Here is a 22,712-nt window from a genome sequence, read left to right as displayed (position 1 = left end):
GCAAGGTACTTTATTTAGGAAAGCTGTATTAAGGCCAGTATACTTAAATCAACCAAGTTTGCAAACTGTCAACTTATTTTGAACCTACTAAATATAAATTCAAGATTCCTCTTATTTATCAATGTGCAAGTACACTAGCTTATCTAGACAGGCACTCTAATGTGAATTATAATGTGAGTTAAAGCCTTCACAGTATGACCCAGTTATCAAAATGATAGAGATAATACATCAAATTCTATTTGGTTGGAGGTAGAATATGTGTAAGGGAGAGTACGTGGGCATATGTATGTAACCAAATACATCATATGCATCAAAATTTTCTCAAGATTTTTAAGATATTATCCTCATATATGTTTATTTCCCCAATTTGTTCTAGAGTATGCATGAGAGCCACCTGCCTATATATAATGCCAAGAGTTAACAGGATTGTGCTCATGAATATAACTGAACAATACAGAGGAGGTCAAATATTGGTTCAAAGTCAGTTTATTCAGTGATATTATAAACTAATTTCTTCCTCCTCCCTAAGCTAGCATCGACACTATACAGCAATGAGACAAAGATCACTTGCTTCACATACTGGTTACATCACAGAGGAGATCATCTAAAAAGTATTCATTAAACCATGTGCAGAAGTGGATTGTGTGTGTCATCTATTTTAGGATTTTTATGCTCAAAGACAAACTCTATAAAGAAAGAATATATTGGAACCAGTATCAGGAACTCATAGATGACCAAAAAGGTATAGAGTCTTTGTCAAAGCTCTTTTTGAAATTTAAGTGCTATTATACATATGGTAATAAGCAATAGCAGAGTATAACTCAGAGAGAGCCTAGATACCAGCAATCTCTGCAACCCATGAGGAATCACTGTCTAATATGACACCTTCAAGTATTATTTCAAGTAACCCAGGTTAAGAGGAAACTCAACCGAGTTCCTATTTTCCTTTTTTTACTACCTATTAAAGTTGCTATTATAATAAAACAAAGTTTTAATAAACAATATGTACTACTTGAAAAACGTACTTTCAACACTTCACCATTTTATAAATTAAGTATGTTTTACAAGTTAAAACTAAAATATTCCACAAAATATGTGCTTAATTTAAAAACACTAATAAAAATATAAATGTGCCCCAGAAACCACCCCTCAAGATATACTGTGCTTATTTTACTCCTGCGCATCACTGGCAAACAGAAGGCAAGATTCTTCAATCTTAAGAACAAACATACTGGGATTTATTAATAAGAATTCAAAGGGGGCCTAAGAGACAATGAAGAATTTTGTTCAGGCAAGAGGAATAAAAGCAAGAGGTAAGACAACCTTTGAGATTCAACCCAAATGCAAGAAGTTTCCTTCCTAAATATAAAAAACCAGCAAGATTCACTCATCTGATGAACTTTGTCCTATAAGAGTTAACATGCATAAATACACACACATGCACACAATATAATTTTATAAACTGTGATGAAACCTCAAACAGAAACTCCACAAACTTAGTAGGCACTTTTAAGCTGTACTAACTTAGGTTATAATAATAACAAAAATACTTATACATTATCTTAAAAATAGTTACTTAACAACAAGGGTAATATTATACAAGGTATTAAATAATTGTATTATTTAAGAATAAAAAATGGAAGGATAAATGGAATAGGAGAATTCATCAGGGTTAAAAGACCAGGTACAGTAACGCTTGGAGTTAATAGTGGGACACTGCAATAAGCAAGCAAGAAAGCAAAGTTGTGTAGTTCTGCTTTCTAAGAACTAGGGGCCCAGCAGGAAAAACAAAAGGAAGCTATTAGGAACTAATCAGAAAGTAAATTTTCATTCTATTTATAAAGTTATCAAAAGTATAAATAAGCTTTCGTCCTCTCCCCATCCTTCAAATATTTACCATTATCCTTGCTGCTATTTTCTTCAATAGTCATTTGTTCAGCCAATTCAGACAAAGATTCATCAATAGTCTGGCTTCCTCGAAGCGTGAGGGATAGCCTTCTCTTAAATTTTTTCATCCTATCAGTTGACGGTGACTTGAAATATCCTGAAAGAACAGAAAAGAATGAACACAAAATTAAAATCATGAATACTTTACAGCTCAAGAAAAATGTTGTTCTGAGTTTACCAAGAATGTTGAAGATAGAAATATAATGAAGAATTCCCACTTCCACCTAACATCATAAAATACAACCACTTCCTTAAAAAAATCCACTCACTTGCCCTGACCCACGTGGCTCAGCTGGTTGAGTGTCATTCTGCAAAGTGAAAGGCTGCTGGTTCCATTAACAGTCAGGGCACATGCCTAGGTTGCAGGTTGGGTCCCCAGTCAGGGTAGTATACACAAGAGGCAACTGACTGATGTTTCTCTCCCTCTCTTCCTCCCTCCCTTCCCCTCTAAAAATTAAATAAACTTTTTTAAAAAATCCACTCCAATTAATGTTATAATTATGTAGCATCATCAGAAGAGCAGGAATTCTACAAAGTAAAGGCTGAGATTTTGGCATCACATTTAAATTTACGATAGAAGTTTTCCTAAAATGTGCTTATGAAAAATCAATATAGTGAAAATATCAACACTATTTTGATGCATATAAACAGGAATTTTCTTTTTAAGTTCTTATTTAGCCAATATATCAGGGATTTGTTTTGTTTTCTGCCTTGGTCACCTGTCAGGAATCTCTTCCTATAATCATAACAATGCCAAGCTTTAGAAAGAAATGAGTCCTGGCTGGTATGGTTCAGTGGACTGAGTACTGGCCTGCAAACCAAAAGGTCTCTGGTAAATGTTCCCAGTCAGGGCACATGTCTGGGTTGTGGGCCAGGGCCCCAGTGGGGCGTGGGGATGGGGCACTCGAGAGGCAACCACACATTGATGTTTCTCTTGCTCCCTTTCCCTCTCTCTAATTAGAAATAAATAAAATCTTAAAAACAAAGAAAGAAGAAATGAAAGCCAGGTTAATCGATATCAAATGTCTATCCCATACTAGACACTTTCAAATTTCTTAATTCATTTAGTCTTCCTAACTCTAAAAAGGAAACTACATTATTTTAGTTTCACAAATAAGCAAACAGACTCAAAGGAGTTCCCAAATGAAGTCAAACAAACAAACAATGATAGAACTGAGATTTAAAACTAGGAGTACCATTTACCTTTCCCCCCATATTTTAACATCTCTGAAATTAGGATGTATCTTACAATTAATGAGATGTCAAAATAAAATTTAGCTTTCTTCTTTTCTTTTACCCCTGGAACAGGATTTTTTATTTGCCTCTATTAAAGTTCTGAATTTTAAATAGATTCTTGGGCTGGGAGGCTCATATCCATCTACTCTTTCAACTTGATCATCTGTCTCATCCATAGTAGGTTTTCCAGAATTGCTACCTTCACCATGGAGCTTCATGAGTTTTCCCTATTCAAACTTGGGCTTCTTCAACATTTTGACTTTTCTAACAAAGACATCATGAAGCAGATAAATAGAGTGGCAAGTCTTTTCTATATCTTTCCCAATGCTACCTGGAATCAATTTATTGACCACTTCTCTAAAGTCATTTGTTTGAACCTCTCAGGTCATGACAAGAGGGAACCTGGCAGAGAGAATGTCTATCTCCTTTCTCTCCTGAAACTTGACTCTTCAAGTCTTGATTGACTCACAAACTCTACAATGCCTTCAAATTCATTTTTTCACTAGCTTTTCAACCGGTTCTCAGCAGGAGCCTCGGTCTAATGCAAGTTCCTCCATCATAGGCAGAAATGAAGGTTTAGATGAGGATTAGGAGAGATAATATTTAAGGTCTGTCCAGAAGGTATACAGCCATGTACTATGAAAAAGAGAAATATTTATTGAAGAAGATACAAAATATAAGAAACATTGTACATAGAACAATGACACTTCAGTTCCTTTTAAAGTAGGCACATTCAGACCTCACACAGTTCCCCAATTGCCATCAGCTGCCCCATCATATTTTCCTAAATCTCATCAAAGGTCTGAAATCTCTTCCCTTTCAAAAGTGATTTTAGTTTTGGGGAAAAAACTAAACCCAGGCATGTGCCCTGACTGGGAACTGAACTGGTGATCCTTTGCTTCACAGCCCAGTGCTCAATCCACTGAGCCACACCAGCCAGAGCAAAATTCCACACCATTCTCAGTAGCATGAGTAAATCTCTCAACGTCCTGCTTTGGCCATCTCAAGACGTGAGTCATCCCTTGGTCCAGCATATCCACGGATCCATACTGCATATGCTACCTGTCCATCCATTAGTCAATTAGTAGCTGCCCCAGTTATCAGATTAACTGTCACAGTATTGCAGTGCTTGTGCTCAAGTAACTTTTATTTGACTTAATAATGGCTGAGGCACAAATGTAGAGATGCTGGCAATTTGAATATGCCAAAGAGAAGATGTAAAGTGCTTCCTTTAAGTAAAAAATGTGAAAGTTCTCAATTCATTAAGGGAAGAAAATTATATGCTGAGGTTGCTAAGATCTACAGTAAAAAGAAATCATCTATCATGAAAATGAAGGGAAACTAAATTTTTACTAATTTTGCTGTTGTATCTCAAAATGCAAAAGTTATGACCACAGTGTGTGATAAGTGCTTAATTAAAATGGAAAAGGCATTAAATTTGTGGATGGAAGATGTGAACAGAAAAAGTGTTCCAACTGACAGTAACATGTTGTACCGGAAAGCACTGAGCCTCTTCAAAGACGTGAGGAAGGATTCCCTGAAACAAGTGACCACAAATACACAACTTTTATTACAGCATCTTACTATAATTGTTATATTGTATTATTTATTGTTTTTAATATCTTACTGTACCTTATTTATAAATGAAACTTTATCATAAGTATGTATGCATGTATGTACAGTAAACAGTGGTATTATCTACAGTTTCAGGCATCCACAGGGGTTTTGGAATGTATTCCTCATGGTAAGGAGGAACCACTGTCATTTAACAGATTACTATGAACAACTGTACACCAACAACCTATATAACCTAACAAAATAGACAAATTCTTATAAACACAAACATTGAAAATAGATTCAAGAAGAAATAAGCCATCTGAAAAGACCTTCAACCAGTAAACAATTTGAAACAATAATCAAAACATTTCAACAAAGAAAATCTTTGGCTTCACTGCTGAATTCTACCAAATATTTGAAGAAGATTAACAAGAATCCTTCCCAAACTATTCCAAAAAACTGAAGGGGAGGGATCACTTCCTAAATCATTCTATGAAACTAGTATTACCCTACAACACTACAGGAAAACTACAGGCCAGTATCTTTTATGAATTTAGATATAAAAGTCCTAAAAAAGTGAACTCAGCAGCATACTAAAAGGATTACATTTATAACCAGGTGGGATTTATCCCCAGGAGGCAAGGGAGAGTCAACTTGAGAGAATAATAAATGCAGTAACACCACATTAACAGAATGAAGGCAAAAACAAAACAAAACACATGAATATCTCCACTGGTGCAGAAAAGGCACTTAACAAAATCCAATACTCTTTCATGATAAACCCACTCAATAAACTAGGAATAGAAGAGAACAACTTCTACATGATTAAGGCCATATATGAAGAACCCGCAGATAATACCATATTCAATAATGAAAGACTGAAAACCTTTTCCCTAAGATTAAGAACAAGATAAGGATGTCCACTTTCACTACTTCTAGGAAGTTCTGGCCAGAGCAATTAGCCAAGAAAAAGAAATAAAAGGTATCATAATTAAAAAAAGAGACGTAAAACTATCCCTATTCACATTTGACATTATTTTATATACAGAAAATCCTAGCAGGGGTGTCCAACCTACAGCCCGCAGGCTGCATAAGGCCCAGGATGGCTATGAATGCGGCCCAAAACAAAATTGTAGATTTACTTAAAACTTTTTTTTTGCTCATCAGTTTTCATTACTGTTTGTATATTTAATGTGTGACCCAAGACACCTCTTTTTCCAGTGTGGCCCAAAGGCGCCAAAAGGTTGGACACCCCTGGAGCAACCCACAAATAAAAACCTGTTTGAGCTACTATATGAATTCAGCAATGGTGCAGGATACAAAATCAACACACAAAAGCCAGCTGTATTTCTCTATGTTGGCAATAAAGATGCTAAAAAGAAATTTAAATAGCATCAAACCAGTAAAATACTTAGGAAAAACTTTAATCAAGGAATCACAAGACTTATACACTGAAAACTACAAAATGTTGCTGAACACATTTAAAGTCCTAAATAAATGCAAGGACATTCTGCATTCATGTATTGGAAGACTTAACAGTAAGATGGCAATATTACCCAAAGTGATCTACAGATTAAATACAATCCCTGTCAAAGTCCCAATGTTGTTTTCTGCAGAAATTTATTTATATAGAATACCAAGGGACCTTAAATAGCCTGAACGACCTTGAAATAGAATAATAAAAAGCTGGAAGTCGGACACTTCTTGATTTCCAAACTTACCATAAGCTCAATAATTGAAATATGGTACTGGCATAAGAACAGATATATAGACCAACAGAATAGGACTAAAAGCCACAAAACAAACCTTCATATCTATGATAAACTGATTTCTGACAAGGGTGCCAAGACCATTCAATAGGGAAAAGACAGTCTTTTTTTTTTTAATTGTTCAATTGCAGTTATCCCCATTTTCCCATTATTCTCCTGCCCCACCACCCCACATTCAATCCTCCTCCCCAGTTCTCTTTGTCCATGGGCCCCTTACACATGTTCCTTGACTTGAACCCTTCCCCTTCTTTCCCCCATAATACCCCTCTTCTCTACCCCTCTCTTCTGGTCACTGTCAGTTTGTTTCTGAGGGAAAAGATAGTCATTTCAACAAATGGTGTTGGGAAAACCAGATACAGTCACCTGGAAAAAGAATGAAGTTAGATTCTTACCTATGCCATATATAAGAATTAACTCAAAGTGAATCGACGTCCTAAATCTAAAAGTTAAAACTATAAAACTCTTAGAAGAGGATACTTATAATGTTGAATTTGACAATGATTTCTTAAGCATGGCACCAAAAGCACAGGGAACAAAAAAAAAAAAAAGGATAAAGACTTTATTAAAATAAACTTTTTTACATCTAGGGACAGCATCAAGAGAGTGAAAAAGACAATCCAGAGAATGAGAGAGTATATTTGCAAATCATGTATCTGCAAAGGGTTTAATATCCAAAATATAAAGAACTCAACAATAAAAAAAAACAATTAAAAATGGGTAATGAACTTGAACAAACATTGCACCAAAGAAGGTATACAAATGGCCAATGAGTGCATGAGTAGATCTCAACATAATTACTCATTAGAGAAATCAAAATCAGGATGAGATACTCCTTCACACCTACTGGGATGGCTGGCTATCATAAAAAATAAAACAAAACAAAACAAACCTCTCCCTAAAAAACAAACAAAAGAAACCCTCCAAACTCAGAAAGTCACAGTGTTGGTGAAAATATGAACAAATTGAACACTGGTGCATGGCTGGTGGGAATTTAAAATACGCAGACACTATGGAAAACTGTTCCTCAAAAAGTTGAACAGAATAATCATGTGGCCCAGCAATTCCACTGCTAGCCATATAACCCAAAGAAAACAGATACTCAAATAGATACGTGTACACCAATGTTACTGACAGGATTAACTATGATAATAGATAAAAGGTGAAAACAACATCAAGTATGTATCAACAGATAAAAGGATAAACAAAATATTCTCTCTTGCGTGCACGCTCTCTCTCTCTTTCACTCACTCACAATGGGATGCTATTCCGCCATAAAAAAGAATGAAATTCTGACATGTGCTACATTTGAATGAACCTGAAAAAAGATTAAGCTAAGTGACATAAGTTAGACACAGAAGGGAAAATATTATATGATTCTACTTGAATGAAATATTTAGAATATGCAAATAGAGACAGAAAGTAAAATAGAGGTTACTGAAAGGAGGAAAGTGGCAATGAGGAGATGGGTAGTTTTTGTTTAGGATGATAAAAAAATTCTGCAAACAGTCAGTGGTGATGGCTACGTAACATTCTGAATATATTTAAGGTCATTCAACTGTACACTTAGAATGTTTTAAATGTTAATTTTTTTGTTATACTTACCACAATAAAAAAATTTTAAGTATTTTGTCAGCAGGCATTTATATCAGTTTTTCACCAAGCTTAAATACAGCCAATACTATATTTCAGTAGAATTTTCTTTTAAAACCTGGCTAAATAATTTCAATGTGAACTGTCAGCTTCAGCCTATACCAATTATTTTAGACACAGAGTAAAATATGAGGACTAATGCTTATGATTAGGATGTAGAAACTCCTAAAAAACTATTTTTTCCTACCATCTTAAACAATAAGAACAGACAGACAGGCCCTGGCCAGGTAGCTCAGTTGGTTATGGTGTCATCTCCAGGAGGCCAAAGTTGTGGGTTTGATCCCTGGTCAGGGCATATTACAAGAATCAACCAATGAAAGCATAAATAACTGGAACAACAAATCAATGCTTCTCTCTCTCTCTAAAAATCAACAAATTAAAAGAACAAGCCAGACAAACTATAAAATCATAGTTTTTTAATTTAAAGTCAGAGCAGAGATACAAAGACACATGAATGAACTAAATTCTAGGGGAACAAGCCCTCTCTAGGAATGAAAACATGGCCTGGGTCATGGTGAAAGGAGTGAAAAGTGCTACAGAAGCGGAAAACTAGCCCAACTTTTAAGAGGTACATGGGTACTGCAAAGACATTAAAATCCCTAGCAGCTTTATTCACAAAGCAAATCTGTACTTTATCAAAAGGATTCTTCCCCAGTTAATTGGAGCTACATGGCGGCTGCGGGGGGGGGATGGGGGGGCATGTGCATGAGGAGGCAGGGCTGCAAAATGCTGGGACCAGGGCATCGGATCTAAGAGAAAACTTTCTCCAGTACAGAGCCTTCACCAATTGCAAAACCACGACGTCCATTATAGGAAGGAGATTAGGTGAATGGTTCTTCAAGGGGCGAGAAAAGCCAGAGGTGGGGCTAAGGAGAAAAGAAAATATCCCAGCTGCTCAAATCCAAAACAGAGATCTCTTACAGTTTTACTGTTGGCTGAACTGTAAAGAATGATGAGACTGCCTGCATCTCACAGGTGCCCAGATCCCAAGACTTAATGATGGTAAAATCCTGATTCTGCATTCAAAACATTTGATACCAGTAATGAACTAAATACAACTAAAGCTGCACAGAGTCCTGACCCAAATGAGGCCATTTTCCTAAAAAGTATATTTCAGCTTTTCTCCCTCAACTATGTCATGGTGATCCATTTACGTAAATGAACGTAGCCATCCTTTAAATAGTAGCTGTTTGCTATTCCCTTGTATCGCTGCATCACGTAGCAGAAACGTTTCAGGCTACCTGTTTTATCACACAGAATACTCAGAAAGACATGTATTCAAGGGTGAGATCTAAGAAAAGTAATCTTTCATTGCTTCATCAAAAACCTTCTTATGTGAAATTGTTTCTTTCCCTGTAAATGCATGTAGACAAAGAGTGCTAATGCTATGATTTGAAATAAGGAGCCACTAGTTTTACACCCCAGTGCATATGCAAATGTCAAGACAGAAAAAAAAAAGGCAAATAATGTAGTACTACAAAAATTTAGTCTTGACCTTAAAGGCATTATGAAAGGATTTTAGGATCATGAACACACTAAGATCTAATAGTAGGTCAGTCTCCCAAACTTAATTCTAATTAACCTATTTAGCAAACTGAGTATTAATAATTCAATAAGGTTAATGGTCAGATATTAATAATAGTAATATAATCATATAATCAAAATTAACAACTGAGCACAGGAAGAAAAGCAAGTCTAGGAAAAAAATGAATTCAGGGTTGAAACTACTGGAACAAATTTAAATGAATCTGGAACTCAGGAAAAAAAAATAAAAGCTTAAAGTGTGGATTTGAGAGTTAATTTATAAAACTGACTGAAGCCAGGAAGAACATGTGTAATAAGAGGGAAGGTCAGAAACATGAGGAATGTTTACAATAAATAAGTGGATAAAGAGGTCATCAAAGCAATTCTAAAAAGGATGGAGAGAGAAACAAATTGTGACAAATAAAAGAATGTTAGAGACAATCGGGACCAACCAATTCATTTTATGGTTGAGGAAACAGTTTGAAGAGGCTCAAAAAATGAAGTTATTTGGCTAAATTTCTGAAAGTGAGAGCCAGGTCTTAAAACTCTACCTTAGGGATCCCAATTCAGTTTTCCTTCCATACTATCAAATTCCCAGAGAGTTAGCAAGCAACTCTTTCATCTTCTAACTACAGAAGAATTAAAGTCTAGCTATAAGGTACAGATATCAAGGGAAAAAATAACACATGTATCTCCACTCCTCCAAACTCTGATCCTTTTGCAGTCTTCACCATCCCAGTAAATGAAAACTCTTAGCCTATCACCTACTCCAGCTGTCTTCCCTTTTTTCACACCCTACAATCAACGTATCACCAACACCTATGGGCTCCTCCTTCAAATTATATCCAGAGTCTGACCACTCCTTACCATATGAACTGCTTAAAATCCTGATCCGAGCCTCATTATGTCTTTGCCTAGAATGTAATATTTAAGAGTGTCTTAACTGATCTTCTTTCTGGTTTCTATCCAAACATCACTTCCCTGGTCATACTGTATAAACAGAGAGCTCTACACCCAGGTTACACTCTATCCCCCTAACCTGTTTTAATTTCCTTCATATTCTTACTGCTTGACATTCTAAAAACTGATTTATTGCTGATTCCCACCACCAGAATTTAATCTCCTTGAGAGCAGGAACTTAATGTTTTGCTCACTGTCGCATTTAGTACAATCTAGCATCTAGTACAAAACCTGGCGCTCAACAGGCACTCATAAATACCTGCTGAATGAATGGAGAGAGAGAGGAAAGGAGGAGAACAGGAAAGGAACAAAGGAAGGAAGGAAAGAAGGAAGTAAGGAAGTAAGGAAGAGAGGAAGGGAGGGGAGGAGAGAAGGGAGGAAGGAAGGAAATAATAGAGATTAGTTAGTCTTTCTCCATATCTAAAGTCAAAGTTTTATTTAACTGGCAGTTTTATTTAGATCACTGTCTCATTCTGACAGCCCTGCTTAGGTTTTCCCCTTTATGTTTTGTATTTATTCATTCAACAGTCACACAGAGACCATACCATGTTCCAGGCCATATAGGAGGCATTGAAAGCAGAAAGATAAATGAAATAGGAACTCTGCTCACAAGAAACTTGGGAGGAGTTATATATTTTCCAGAATGATGAAGTTGTAGTATTGCAAGTATGTATAACTCCAGGTTGATACATTAATGTCTTTATAATTGTTACAAAGCTAAACAATTCACTCAACAATGAGAATACTCAAATTGCACTTTTCCTGAAAACTGCTTCACTGATGTGACAACTTACATAAAATTTAATTTGACTGGCTGACTTTAATAAGGTTGTAAAAGATCAAGACATTTAATTTACTACATTGGAACCCCTACAGATAGATACATGAAATGACAAACCTACTCATTACCCCTTGGAGTCAATAACAGTTTGGACAAAACCTAAACCAGATACCAAGGAGCCTCTAACAGCTTGTAATGTATCTCGAGATATTCATTGGTACAAATAATCCCCCAAATCCTTCTGGTTGTTAGAAGATAGTATTTTTCCATTAAAAGTTATTTTAATTATTTTCTTTAAACACATATTTCTGCATATTGTCTGTTGGGCTATAAGTTAAAATTCAAAATATAATTAAAATATGATTTAAATATCACTAAAAATGTAGATACTTTCATCATGAATAATCAATTGATTTGCAGATAAGTCCTCACAGAAAGGGTATTTGTTTGAAACAGCTGTTCAGTTTCAGTGAATTCAAAAAGTCATTTATTAGAAATGTCATCTGATGCTTTTGATAATAATGGTCTTACTCAGAGCAGAACCAAGAGAGCAATTGTAATCACTTGAGGTAATGCCTCAGTTTGATACACAAATGGTTATACACAAAAAGGAAAAGGCTCACTGAAAAAGCCACAAAGAGTTGGAAAGAAATTGGTATCTGAAAAATGTAACACTTCATTAATTTTTATCTTTGTAAATAGATCAAATTCTCTTTTAACATAACCCCAACGAAATTTATTTTACCAAATGCTCTAATTTTTTAAAAAATGCTTTAAAATGTAAAGCCAGGAGAGTTCACTGAGAGACACAAAAAATTGTTTCTAAAACACTTGCTCTGCCAATTATCTTTGATACTTGAGAATCTTCATCTCTGGTAGCTAGTGAAACACTACCACTCTAAAGAAAATTTAAGTTACCCACATGGAATTCAAAAACAAACAAAAAAATCAAATTACTTTTCTGTATCTCAGTTAAGTGATGAAATCTCCCAATCATGTTTGCATGTACTGTATTTCTCAAAATACAACTATAGGACAGTTCTAGTAGAATTATTGATTGTTCTTGGCTTCAAATTACCTTAGTCCCTTGAAAACTAACATTTTCAACAATAAAGGAAGCACTGGGAGTTGACAGATTTGTGTAGTACCTGACCTATCTTCTTTCTAGAGCAATGCAGTTTATTTATTTGGTTAAGAATGATCTAAAGAATATCAGAATTAGAGCTTCAAATTCTTCTTAAGGAAGGTAAAGTAGTTTATATGAAATAATTCCCAAGCATTAGTGCAGAAAAAACAGTATTCCACCAACTTTCATGAGGCAATAATGCTTTATTTTTAAAATTTCAAAATAATGGCACAGACACTAATGAAAGAAAAACAAAACTGACCTGGGCATTTTTACATTGCAAAGTCAGAAAAAGTAACTTATACCCCTGACTTATTTCAGGTCAGAAATTCAGAAGTCATTTTTAAGTTATTCTGTACCCTTTCCATTTTCTCAACTGCCATGTCCAATTTGATTATCAAGTTAGATCGTGGTGCTTTCATATCCCTCACATTTTTAAATCACATCCTCTTCAATCTCTACTGTTAATTTTAGTTAATAACATAATTTATCTAAAGAACTACAAGCCTCACAATTAACAAGTCTGGTTTTTTCAAAAAATTAATAAAATAGACAAACCTCTGGCAATCCTGGTTAAGAGAAAAATAACATGAATGAACAATATTAATATAACAATGGTGAAAATTAATTAGGTACTATCTTGTAGAGTCAAACATTGCATATTCTATAATCCTGCAATTCTTATTCTGGGTTCATATTCAAGAGAAACTTTTAACACATTTACCCAGATATATTAACAGAAATGCTCATAGCAGAATATCTACAATAACATAAATATTGGAACAACTCAAATGTCTACAGACAGTAAATGAATAAATTATGCAGAATATACAGTGGCAAAATGAATGAATTATAGCCACATGCAAGAATATCAGTAATATATTTAACCAAAAAAAGCAAGTCCAGAAGACTACATTTAGTATATTCTTTTTAGAAGCAACAACAACAAAAAATATTGTTTAGGTAAACATATAAAACTTTTACAAAATGCAGAAGAATGAAATACAAAGTCCAAGGTGATAGCTATCATAGGGAAAGGCAAGGAGAACACATAGGGAGATCTAAGTTATTGGCAATGTTTAAGAAGTTGGATCACAGATATTATTTTACTGATGTATAATATAAATACATACACACAAGATAATCAGATCAAGCACAGACCAGTGAGGATAATGTGTAATAAACCAAGAACTATGATTAACACCATTTTGTACAAATTTGTGAAAAATGTTATTAAGTTTGGGGGAAAAAACAAGACTGAAAGAGACTGAATTAAAGATTATGAGTGGATTAAAAAAATCTTGAGAATAAGTGAAACCTCTTAAAATAATAAGAGGACACAGGGCTAGAGTTAAAAGAGCAGATTTATTTTTCCCAGTCCTGCCATTAAGTAACTATGTGATTTCAGGCTAGTGACTTAACAGATGAGTTTCTAAACCTGACTATAGCCACATGGATTTAATTTTTCCTTTTTCTGAAACAAATGGCCTCTATTTAGTGTTATTAGGAATGAAACCTGGTCTCTTTTGTGTGACATATCATTCCATTCTTTTCCTGGCCCACCAACGTTATCTATTACTTGTTACTACACTATTTTGCTCACAAATAGGGCACCTAACTAATTCCAACAGATTCGCTTTATAAATTACACATTACAACCACTTAGGCTGAACTTCAAAAGACAGCTATACCCTTTTTGGAGAACAACTGTTTTTATCTACCATGTTGTTTGTTCAGTAAATGCTGTTTCTACAAAACATGTTGATTAACACTGAATATATAAGTCAGGTTTGACTAGGTTATGTATGCTTCCATAACAAACACCAACAAATCTTGGTGACTTAAAATGACTAAGATTTTATTCTTTCATGCAATGCATCCACTGAGAATTGACTGGGCCTCTGCTTTAAGTCTTTAAGAACCTAGGTTGAAGCAGAAGCCACCATAGGAAGGAGATAAAGAGTGTGGCAAAGCATACATTAATTCTAAGAGCTTCCCTAGGAGTATCACATATTACTTTTACTCACACTTCATTGGCTAAATCAAGTCACGTAGCCATGCCTAATTTTAAGGGGAAGGAATTCCTAACCATATTCCCAAGAGAAGAGGCAGAATATATGTGGACAATTTTCATAATTTCACTATGCCTTAGCATTTGGAGATGAAAATCAAATGAAATGTTAATATACTGTTGTATTAAATATTCAATATTAAAACAAAATACCAACAGAATTGTTTTTTAAAAGATTTAAACTCAAAAAAGCAGAAAAACTCAAATAGTGAATAGAAGGTCAAATGCAAACCAAATGCTCATCAGAATTCTAATAGATTAAAAAAACTTTCAGAGTAGAAATATTAAGTTCATAAGTCAACAAAATTTTAATACTTACAAAACACCTACACATTTTGTTACTTCATTTCCCCTTTTTTCCCTCACTTCATGTCATTTTTAATGATTTCTGCTCCTTTGTATTATGTTTTAACTCAATATGCCCTCAAAAGTCAAGAAAGACTTCTTACATAGTTGTAATTCATCTGGTAACAGGTAGACTTACAATGTAAAAGAGCAGTTCTCAATTCTGTGATGAATTTTTGCAATTAATATTTTGTGAACTTTTGAATTTTTTACTAACCATTGAAATAAAGAACATGTGAATTATACTTAATGAATGAGAGCTGATTCAGGGTTATTCCTATAATAACATCACTCCTATAATCAATGGGAAAGAAGAGTGGATTTACAGCTCATGAGTTGGAAATTGCTTGCAATTCTCAGTCCCTTGTATCTATCATTACTTGCGGTTTTCCATTTGTGAAATTATCAATGTTGTCATGTGAATCATAGAATAAACAAAGTTGAAATCTCTTGAAACTAAAGCTCAATAAACTTTTATAGTGACTTGTAGGCGTATTCAGAGAATAATGGGAGGCCTAAATTTATCAAAAGAAAACAATGGTCTAAAAATATATGTAAAAAGAAAAACTGGTCTGTCATTTAACATAGACGAGCACTGTCACACTCTGGGGGGGGTAAGCTTTTTAGGAAAAAGGTGAGTTTACAAACACAGTCCTAGGTATATTTCATCAATGCCATATTTATAGGAATGGTCTAGGAAGACTTCAATAGGGAAAACCTATTAACATTACTTGTTAAACAAAGAACAGTAAACGAAGACTATAATTCCTTTTACTCCAAAGGAATGTTTTTATCTACCATGGTGTTTGTTCAGTAAATGCTGTTTCTACAAAACAGTCATGTTGATTAACACTGAATATATAAGTCAGGTTTGACTGGGTTATGTATGCTTCTGTAACAAACACCGTAACAAACACTGTGAAGATCCTACTGCAAATTTATTTGTATAAAGTATAAAGAAAAGTCAGGAGGTCACAATCTTTAGATGCAGCTGCATGTCCCCACTCAATTTTGTGGGTATGTGGTACACAGTTAGAATGAACAGAGCAAGGATGATGGACCAGGTAGAGAAGGTCACCAGGGTAGAAAGCCCTGGGTGCCAAGCAACAGGTAAAACTGGGACCTGTCCCCAATGTGACCTTTCCTCCCCCAGCATATTGCTGGCCATGTGGTTTAGACATTGACCTTTCATATCACAGGTCATACAATTTGGATTCTCCCCTGACTTTTCTTCCCCTGGCACGTTGCTAGTCATGTGTGTCAGACCCCCTTAGAGGGGGAAATAACAAGGGGACCCAACAAGGTTCTGACAGCATCAAACACATCTAGGCCTCAGATGTGTTCCAGCTCCAGGTCCAGAAAAGTAGCAAAATGAGACAAGTGAGGCCATGGCTGACATCAGTACCAGCTGCATTGACTAAGGATTCCTGGCACCAACCACAGCAGACACAACCCTAAAAAGACACACCTGGAAAGCTGATGCATATTCTATTGGGATCCTCCAGAGACCTCCAGATAAACACCTTCAAGATGGAGTGCCCAGTGCAGCTCTCTCTATGGAGCACAGCAGTGCCTTTCCTCACCCCGTTCCCTCCCCCAGAAGGCTTTTCCTTGTCTCTCTTTCTCCTAAGCTCCAAGGGCTCTTTTTTGCCCCTGTAACTTCTTCCCTGAGCCCACATACTTCAGCTGGCTTTCTAAATAACCTTTCTCTTATAGTTTGAGTCTTGGCTCTGAATTCTTTCTTAGCCAGAACTCAAGTGCCAAGGTTGTTGAACCGAGGTCCAATCGACAGTAACAACTGAGGCTGGCTGCTCTCACTGACAACAGAAGTTAGGAAGTGACTAGAATTGTTCCCTCTTTCAAAGGTAGGAAATGAGAGGTTATCCTCAGGTCAGGATCTTCTAATGTGGATCTTGATTTAAATTGTGTTAACTTGCTCTGCTCCAGGATGAAAGCAATTACGACCATGTCAATGTGCTCTGCAGCTGGTTAGTCAGCTGCTTCAGAGTAGGCAGCCAGGGAAAAGCTTTGGGGCCCTCTCTGGGCACTGTGCCTCCTAAGGTTCACGTGCAGGCCAATCCTTTTGCTACTAATTCTTAAAAGGTATTTTTGGCTCCCTGAAGATAAGAAGTAAAATAAACATAAATAAAAAATATCCTTTTAATTTTCAAAATAAGCTATAATTGTTGAAGTGTTGCACATATTAGTCTAATATTTACTAGAAAATGAAATATTTTGACATCTGTATATGAAACCATTATACTGACTCATCAGCTGATTCTTTAGAAGAGGAAATTTTAAAGAAACCCACTCTATTTTTAAAAGAAAGGGGGCAAACAAGGTTAGGAAGGATTATAAGAGGGTCTGAAAACCTAGGTAACTACAAAGTCTTCTTAAAAGAAATGGCTTGAATACAAAATTTTATGACTTTTGCTACAAGTGGTACTATGAAATCACAGTATTATTCCAATTTTACTACAAAATCCATGTTAAACTTTGAAAAAGTTCTTCAGTCCTACTTAGTAGTAGGACTTTCAATTTAGTGTTCAAGAAAAATGTCAATGTCTGAGATAGAAGGTATATTCAATAAAAGAAAGAATTGGTTAACACGGAATCCCAAAAAAGGAAAAAAATTACATCTAGGTATCCCCTAAGCATTTTAACTTAAAACATTCAAATGTGCTTACCAATATTTTGCTGTGAAACAAAGGCCATAATAGGAGTTCCTTACATAAACCAGATACCAATACATTCTACAATTTCTCATGTGTTTTTAAAAAATGATGATAAAATTTGAAAACACCTGTAAAGCACTGAATGCCAAGCTCTTCTAGATTTGTATGTCCTTTCCAGGCTTTTATTGTTTGTCTTCCTTACATCTAAGCCCACAAGATGTTTTAGCAATTCTCTTAGAGCCTTCCCAAATTTTTCAGAGCAATAACTGCCCTTATGCACTGATATTTTACTGGTTTAGCTAATATTCAATTAAGTTGTATAATTCCAAGAACAAATAAAACTAGTATACAACTACTGGTTGGAAAGGTCAAACTAAAGAAAAGCCTAGTGGCCATCAGTAGGCAATATTAAACATGCCATGGCTAACAAAGTAGTCTTCCAGACAGAATTAAGGCCACAAATCAACTACAGCTTCTATTACACCCCCACTTGCTTTCTTAAATGCTATACATTGAAGTCTCTGCAGCATGCAACCCTGTCTTCAAAATAAGTTAAACTTGAAACAAATTTTGTAACTGTAGTGTAGGCAGATAATTTGAATTTTCCCTTCTACATGGAGTGCTGATTAACTGTAATAAAATTTCTGTGCACTTTTAATATTCTTAAACTGGAAAAAAACTAAACAAAAAATAAAGAAAGAAAAAGAAAAAAACAAACTATTACAATTAAACAAAACTTTTGTTTACAAGCTCAGCTCTGAATGTGATTTCTTTATGAAAAAGTCTTATTTAATTCTCACAAAACATACCATTTGAAATATGTGGTATCAGCTAAGATCTGATGATTGTTTTATTTAAAAGTTAAAATTAATATTTATTACAGAATTTGACCTGATACAGGAAAATCAATTTCTGTTTTTATGCTGTGGGGCAAGGTAATAGTGAGCTTCTAGCAACTTAACTGCATATTCATTTATATGACTGCTTTTATAATAGCAGGCTGAAAATTTGATTGAAATACAAGTATTAAGGATGCAAATAACCAATAGGAAAGAGAACCTAATGGCACTCAACAATGCTCTCCAAAACTCAGGAGTAGAAAGACACAGTAAAAGTGGTTATAAATTCATTATTACTAAATTTTGGAATGATTCTCCAATCAACTTTACTCACATACTGAGGGGAATGAGAAACCATCATTTAATTAGAGAGTAAAAATGTTCAATTTAATAGATAAAGTGTTTGGAGCATTAAAACGTTTCTCAAGGAGTCCAAATAGACCCCCCATTTGTGGTTCCAACTGATTCCAAAAATATGAATTCTCTTACGAAGGAGAAAACTTTTTTTTGACACACATTTTTTTTTTAAATCTGGAAATTAAAAAGTGGCAGCATAAATCTCTTGTTTTAAGCATATCACTACAAACAAGCTTTTCCTGGAACCCTAACGTGTAATTCACCTTCTGTGTACACATTTCACTAGCATTACTGTTTTTCTGATATCCTCAGTGACACAAATGGAAAAAAGGTTCTTTTATTTTTTTAGTCTTTCTATAAGCAAAAAGGATTCAATTTTAATGATGATTTTTGCTCATTGTTCAAAGATTCTTACTTCTCATAATTACCGCCCTAGAGAACAATAAAATTTATGGCTTACTATAAAGCCTGACACTGATTTTTGACCCAAAATTTCATTTCCCAAGGACAACTTGGAAGAGTCCAATAAATCAGTCTCAAAATAAAAATATGAGCAATCTTCTGTTTGCCAAGTTAACCAGGCAATTCACAAGTTTATGTCCCTATACACTGGTAAACATATCCTTCAAAAATTATTAGTAATACATGAAAAATGACTAGCACTTAATGACATCAACAGACAATTTTTCTCTCAGTGAGACTGAAGTTTAGATACCTCCCCACCCATTAGTTTCTCTAGCAATATCACATAAGAAGGCATCTATTAATAAATTCAAGGGGGGTAGAGTAAAAAATCATTAACGTGAATTTAGATAAAATGCACTTTAATGAAAGATCTGGCCTTTTATCAATTTTCTCCTCTTGTCCAAGCCAAAGTACTAAAATGTGCTTTAAATACAATTAACAAGGGAATGAAAAAAAGACAATATTAACCTTTCACATTATTTAATTTTTAGCAACCATTTAAAAACATAAGGTCTCAGTGAGACTATTAGAAGCTGGTATCAAGGAAATGATGTCCTTTCCCTTTTTTATGTAGTAGAAAAAATAGTTAATAGTATTATATGCCTTTCTGTTCCGGTATTTTATTTAACTCTTCTAACACTGTAATAATCTTATATTATTAAAATTATCCCATTTTGCATTATCTTAAACTTAGACACTAAAGAGTTAAAATAAACTCATTCAAGGTTATAAATAGTAGGCAGAAGCCAGTTGGAACCCAAGTAGTACAAGACCCTACCTAGTCCATGTGCTTAACTGCTTCATAATATCACTCAGAATAGGGTTAACACATAGCTTACTCAATAAATATGAATTGGCTCAGTGCTTAGTAATTTTTCTTCTAGCAGTTATAAAAATTAGTGATTGAGAAATAAGGCACAAATTAATCCTTCTTCCTTTCCCTATTCTACTTTGCTACCTAAACAAAACTGGGTATTCCTTACAATATGCTCTGGCTTTGTACACATCTTTTACATAGCATCTTCCTATTTGTTTCTAAATAGCTTAAGCACAAGATCATAAACACTTTCAAAAAAGGGTGTCTTGCTGTTTGTTTCAAAACCCCATTTCCTTGTGAAGGACCTAACTCTAAGAAGACCTAAGTAAGTACTAGACAGAAGGACAGAGAAGACAGTTAAAAAACAAACAAACAAACAAACACGCAAGCAAAAAACATGAAGTCACTCTCTAGAGTAACATAACTAAGGGAGACCCAAAGCTTACTGAGTTTAGGATCTTTTGCAAATTTAACCAACCAGTCTAAAACGTATGTGACAAAACTGAAACTTATCTCAGGTAATATTTTTTGCAAACCTCTATTAACAGATTTTCTTAGAAACTATATATAAATTTCTCTTACTGAATTTCCAAGAAAGTATTATGAGTTGTTACTGCCCCTCCCATTCTACAAATGACAAAAAAGACTTAAAAATGTAAACAAATTTGCCTGAGATTACATAGGTAGCAAGCCTTGCCATTTCTAACTGGTGGCGTGTGAGTGACCAAACAAAAAAAGGAGAGAACACAAGAATCAAAGCCTGCCGCTCCAGGGCTATCCATAACAGAAGATACCCAGGAGTAGATTTGAGAAGTAGAGTTCAATGAGTTAGTAGAGCTTAATACAACAGAAACAGCCTAAGACTATCCAAATGAGAGGGGAAGATCAAAATCAGGATGAGAATCCAATTTCATTTTGCTCTAAAGCAGAGGTTCTCCATGGGTGGTTTACAGAATATTTACAGGAGGGTGGGTGCTGAAGTCAAAACTATTTTTCTAATAATACTAAGGGATTTACCTTTTTCACTTTTCTCTCATGAGTATACAGTGGAGTTTTCCAGACACTACTTTGCATAGAATATTGCAATAGACTGAATATAAAAGTAGATGTGAGAATCCAACTGTCTTCTATTAAGCTTGACATTAAAGAGATTTGCAAATATGTAAAACAATGATACTCTGAACCATATTTCTTTGAAAAATACCTGTAGTTAACTTTCATTTTAAAATTATATTTATATTAATTTGTAATATTTGTAATTTTTAAGTAAATTAATGTTTAAAAATATAAAGAGTTCCTCAGATCAAAGAAAAGCCGCTACTCTAAAGCCATTCTAACCAATTCTCAAATCTAAAATCTGGTCACCTTGATTTACTCACCAAGATTAAGTGAGGTATGTAATGAAAGTTCCTGGGTTTCACCATATTACAAACTTCTTAAGGACAGAAACCTTTAAAAAAATCTTTGTGTGCCTCCCTAACTCATCATATCCCTTACACCCCCCAACAATTTATCAATCCGAAGTATTTGTCATTATATATTTCTAAATTAACATTATACTTTATCCCTAAATTACACAGAACATTCTGTAATACCATACTGCTTCAAAATGAGCTGAACAGGAGTATCAACCACACAACTGAAAAGATCACACTTCCCCACATGGTGACACATGACGACTCCACTGATGTAAAGATTCTCTGTGAGGACCAGCTTAATCACTCACTCTTTTAACTACCTCCTCCTTCCAACAAGGAGAAATTTGCAAAGCATTTTAGGAACCTCATTTTAATAAGAAGAATTAAGTAAAACTGTATCTTTAGCTATTTAAAAAGTGACATTCTTATAGCTACTGTAAGAATGAAACTTCAATTCCCTTCAAACATAATAATTTAATCCTTTATCACATGTCACACTTTTCAATTACTAGCAAATAAAGGATTATGTATTGTCTTTCATATGTTTTCAAAGTACAAATCTCACCAAATCTCCTACTTTCTAAATATGCAGGCAGGTTTCACTGAGAATGTTTTTAACCATACTTGGCACAAAGTGAATATAAATTTGTTCTTGATGTTTAAAGAAACAATGTATGTAGGCAACCTTCTAGCCTTTCACTCCAACAGACATCTGGACTGGACAACTGAACATGCCATTTTGTCATTCTGTAATTTATGACACAATAATAGTTTATCACATTAAAAAAAACTAACACTTTATCAAAGCTTTCAAAAGACAAATTTTACTGGATAGCGGCCAACTTTCCTTGGCAACAGGAGAAGACTTGGCAACATGTTAAAAATGCCAGCACTTACCAACCTTCTGGTGAAGTTTTTATTTGGGGAAGGGAAAGGCTGCTTAAGAGGAAAAAATGTCACGCTTAAAAAGTTGTCAGGTTTGAAGATATTGGAAATACCCCCACTAAAAGGGTCTTCCTGGGGTTGAATCATTTACCCATTGACCTTGAAATTTAGAAACTGTAATCACCTTCAGAAAAGCCTTCTTGTGATTTTTGAAAGAAAAAAATTAATCCTCTACCACATTATTCGCTAAATGGAAAATTAGAAACTGCTCACATACCAGTCTACGAGGG

At 34.7% G+C, this 22,712-nt stretch overlaps 1 protein-coding gene across 2 annotated transcripts in view; it reads right to left on the bottom strand.

The window, feature by feature from the left end:
* Positions 1-22,712, bottom strand: part of CDK17 (cyclin dependent kinase 17) — a 78,272-nt gene that overhangs the window by 36,723 nt on the left and 18,837 nt on the right. For both annotated transcript variants that reach the window (XM_054574674.1, XM_054574673.1), the window contains exon 2: positions 1,898-2,044. In XM_054574674.1, the coding sequence (XP_054430649.1) occupies positions 1,898-2,015 (118 nt within the window). In that variant the 5' untranslated portion in view covers positions 2,016-2,044. The remainder of the gene's footprint in view (positions 1-1,897; positions 2,045-22,712) is intronic.

The sequence above is a fragment of the Pteronotus mesoamericanus genome, unplaced genomic scaffold (genome assembly GCF_021234165.1).
Source record: "Pteronotus mesoamericanus isolate MK-2021 breed Mesoamerican mustached bat unplaced genomic scaffold, CSHL_Meso_final contig_263, whole genome shotgun sequence".
Lineage (NCBI taxonomy): Eukaryota > Metazoa > Chordata > Mammalia > Chiroptera > Mormoopidae > Pteronotus > Pteronotus mesoamericanus.
Note: the sequence above shows the minus strand (reverse complement) of the source record. Positions and strands in the feature narration are given on the sequence as shown.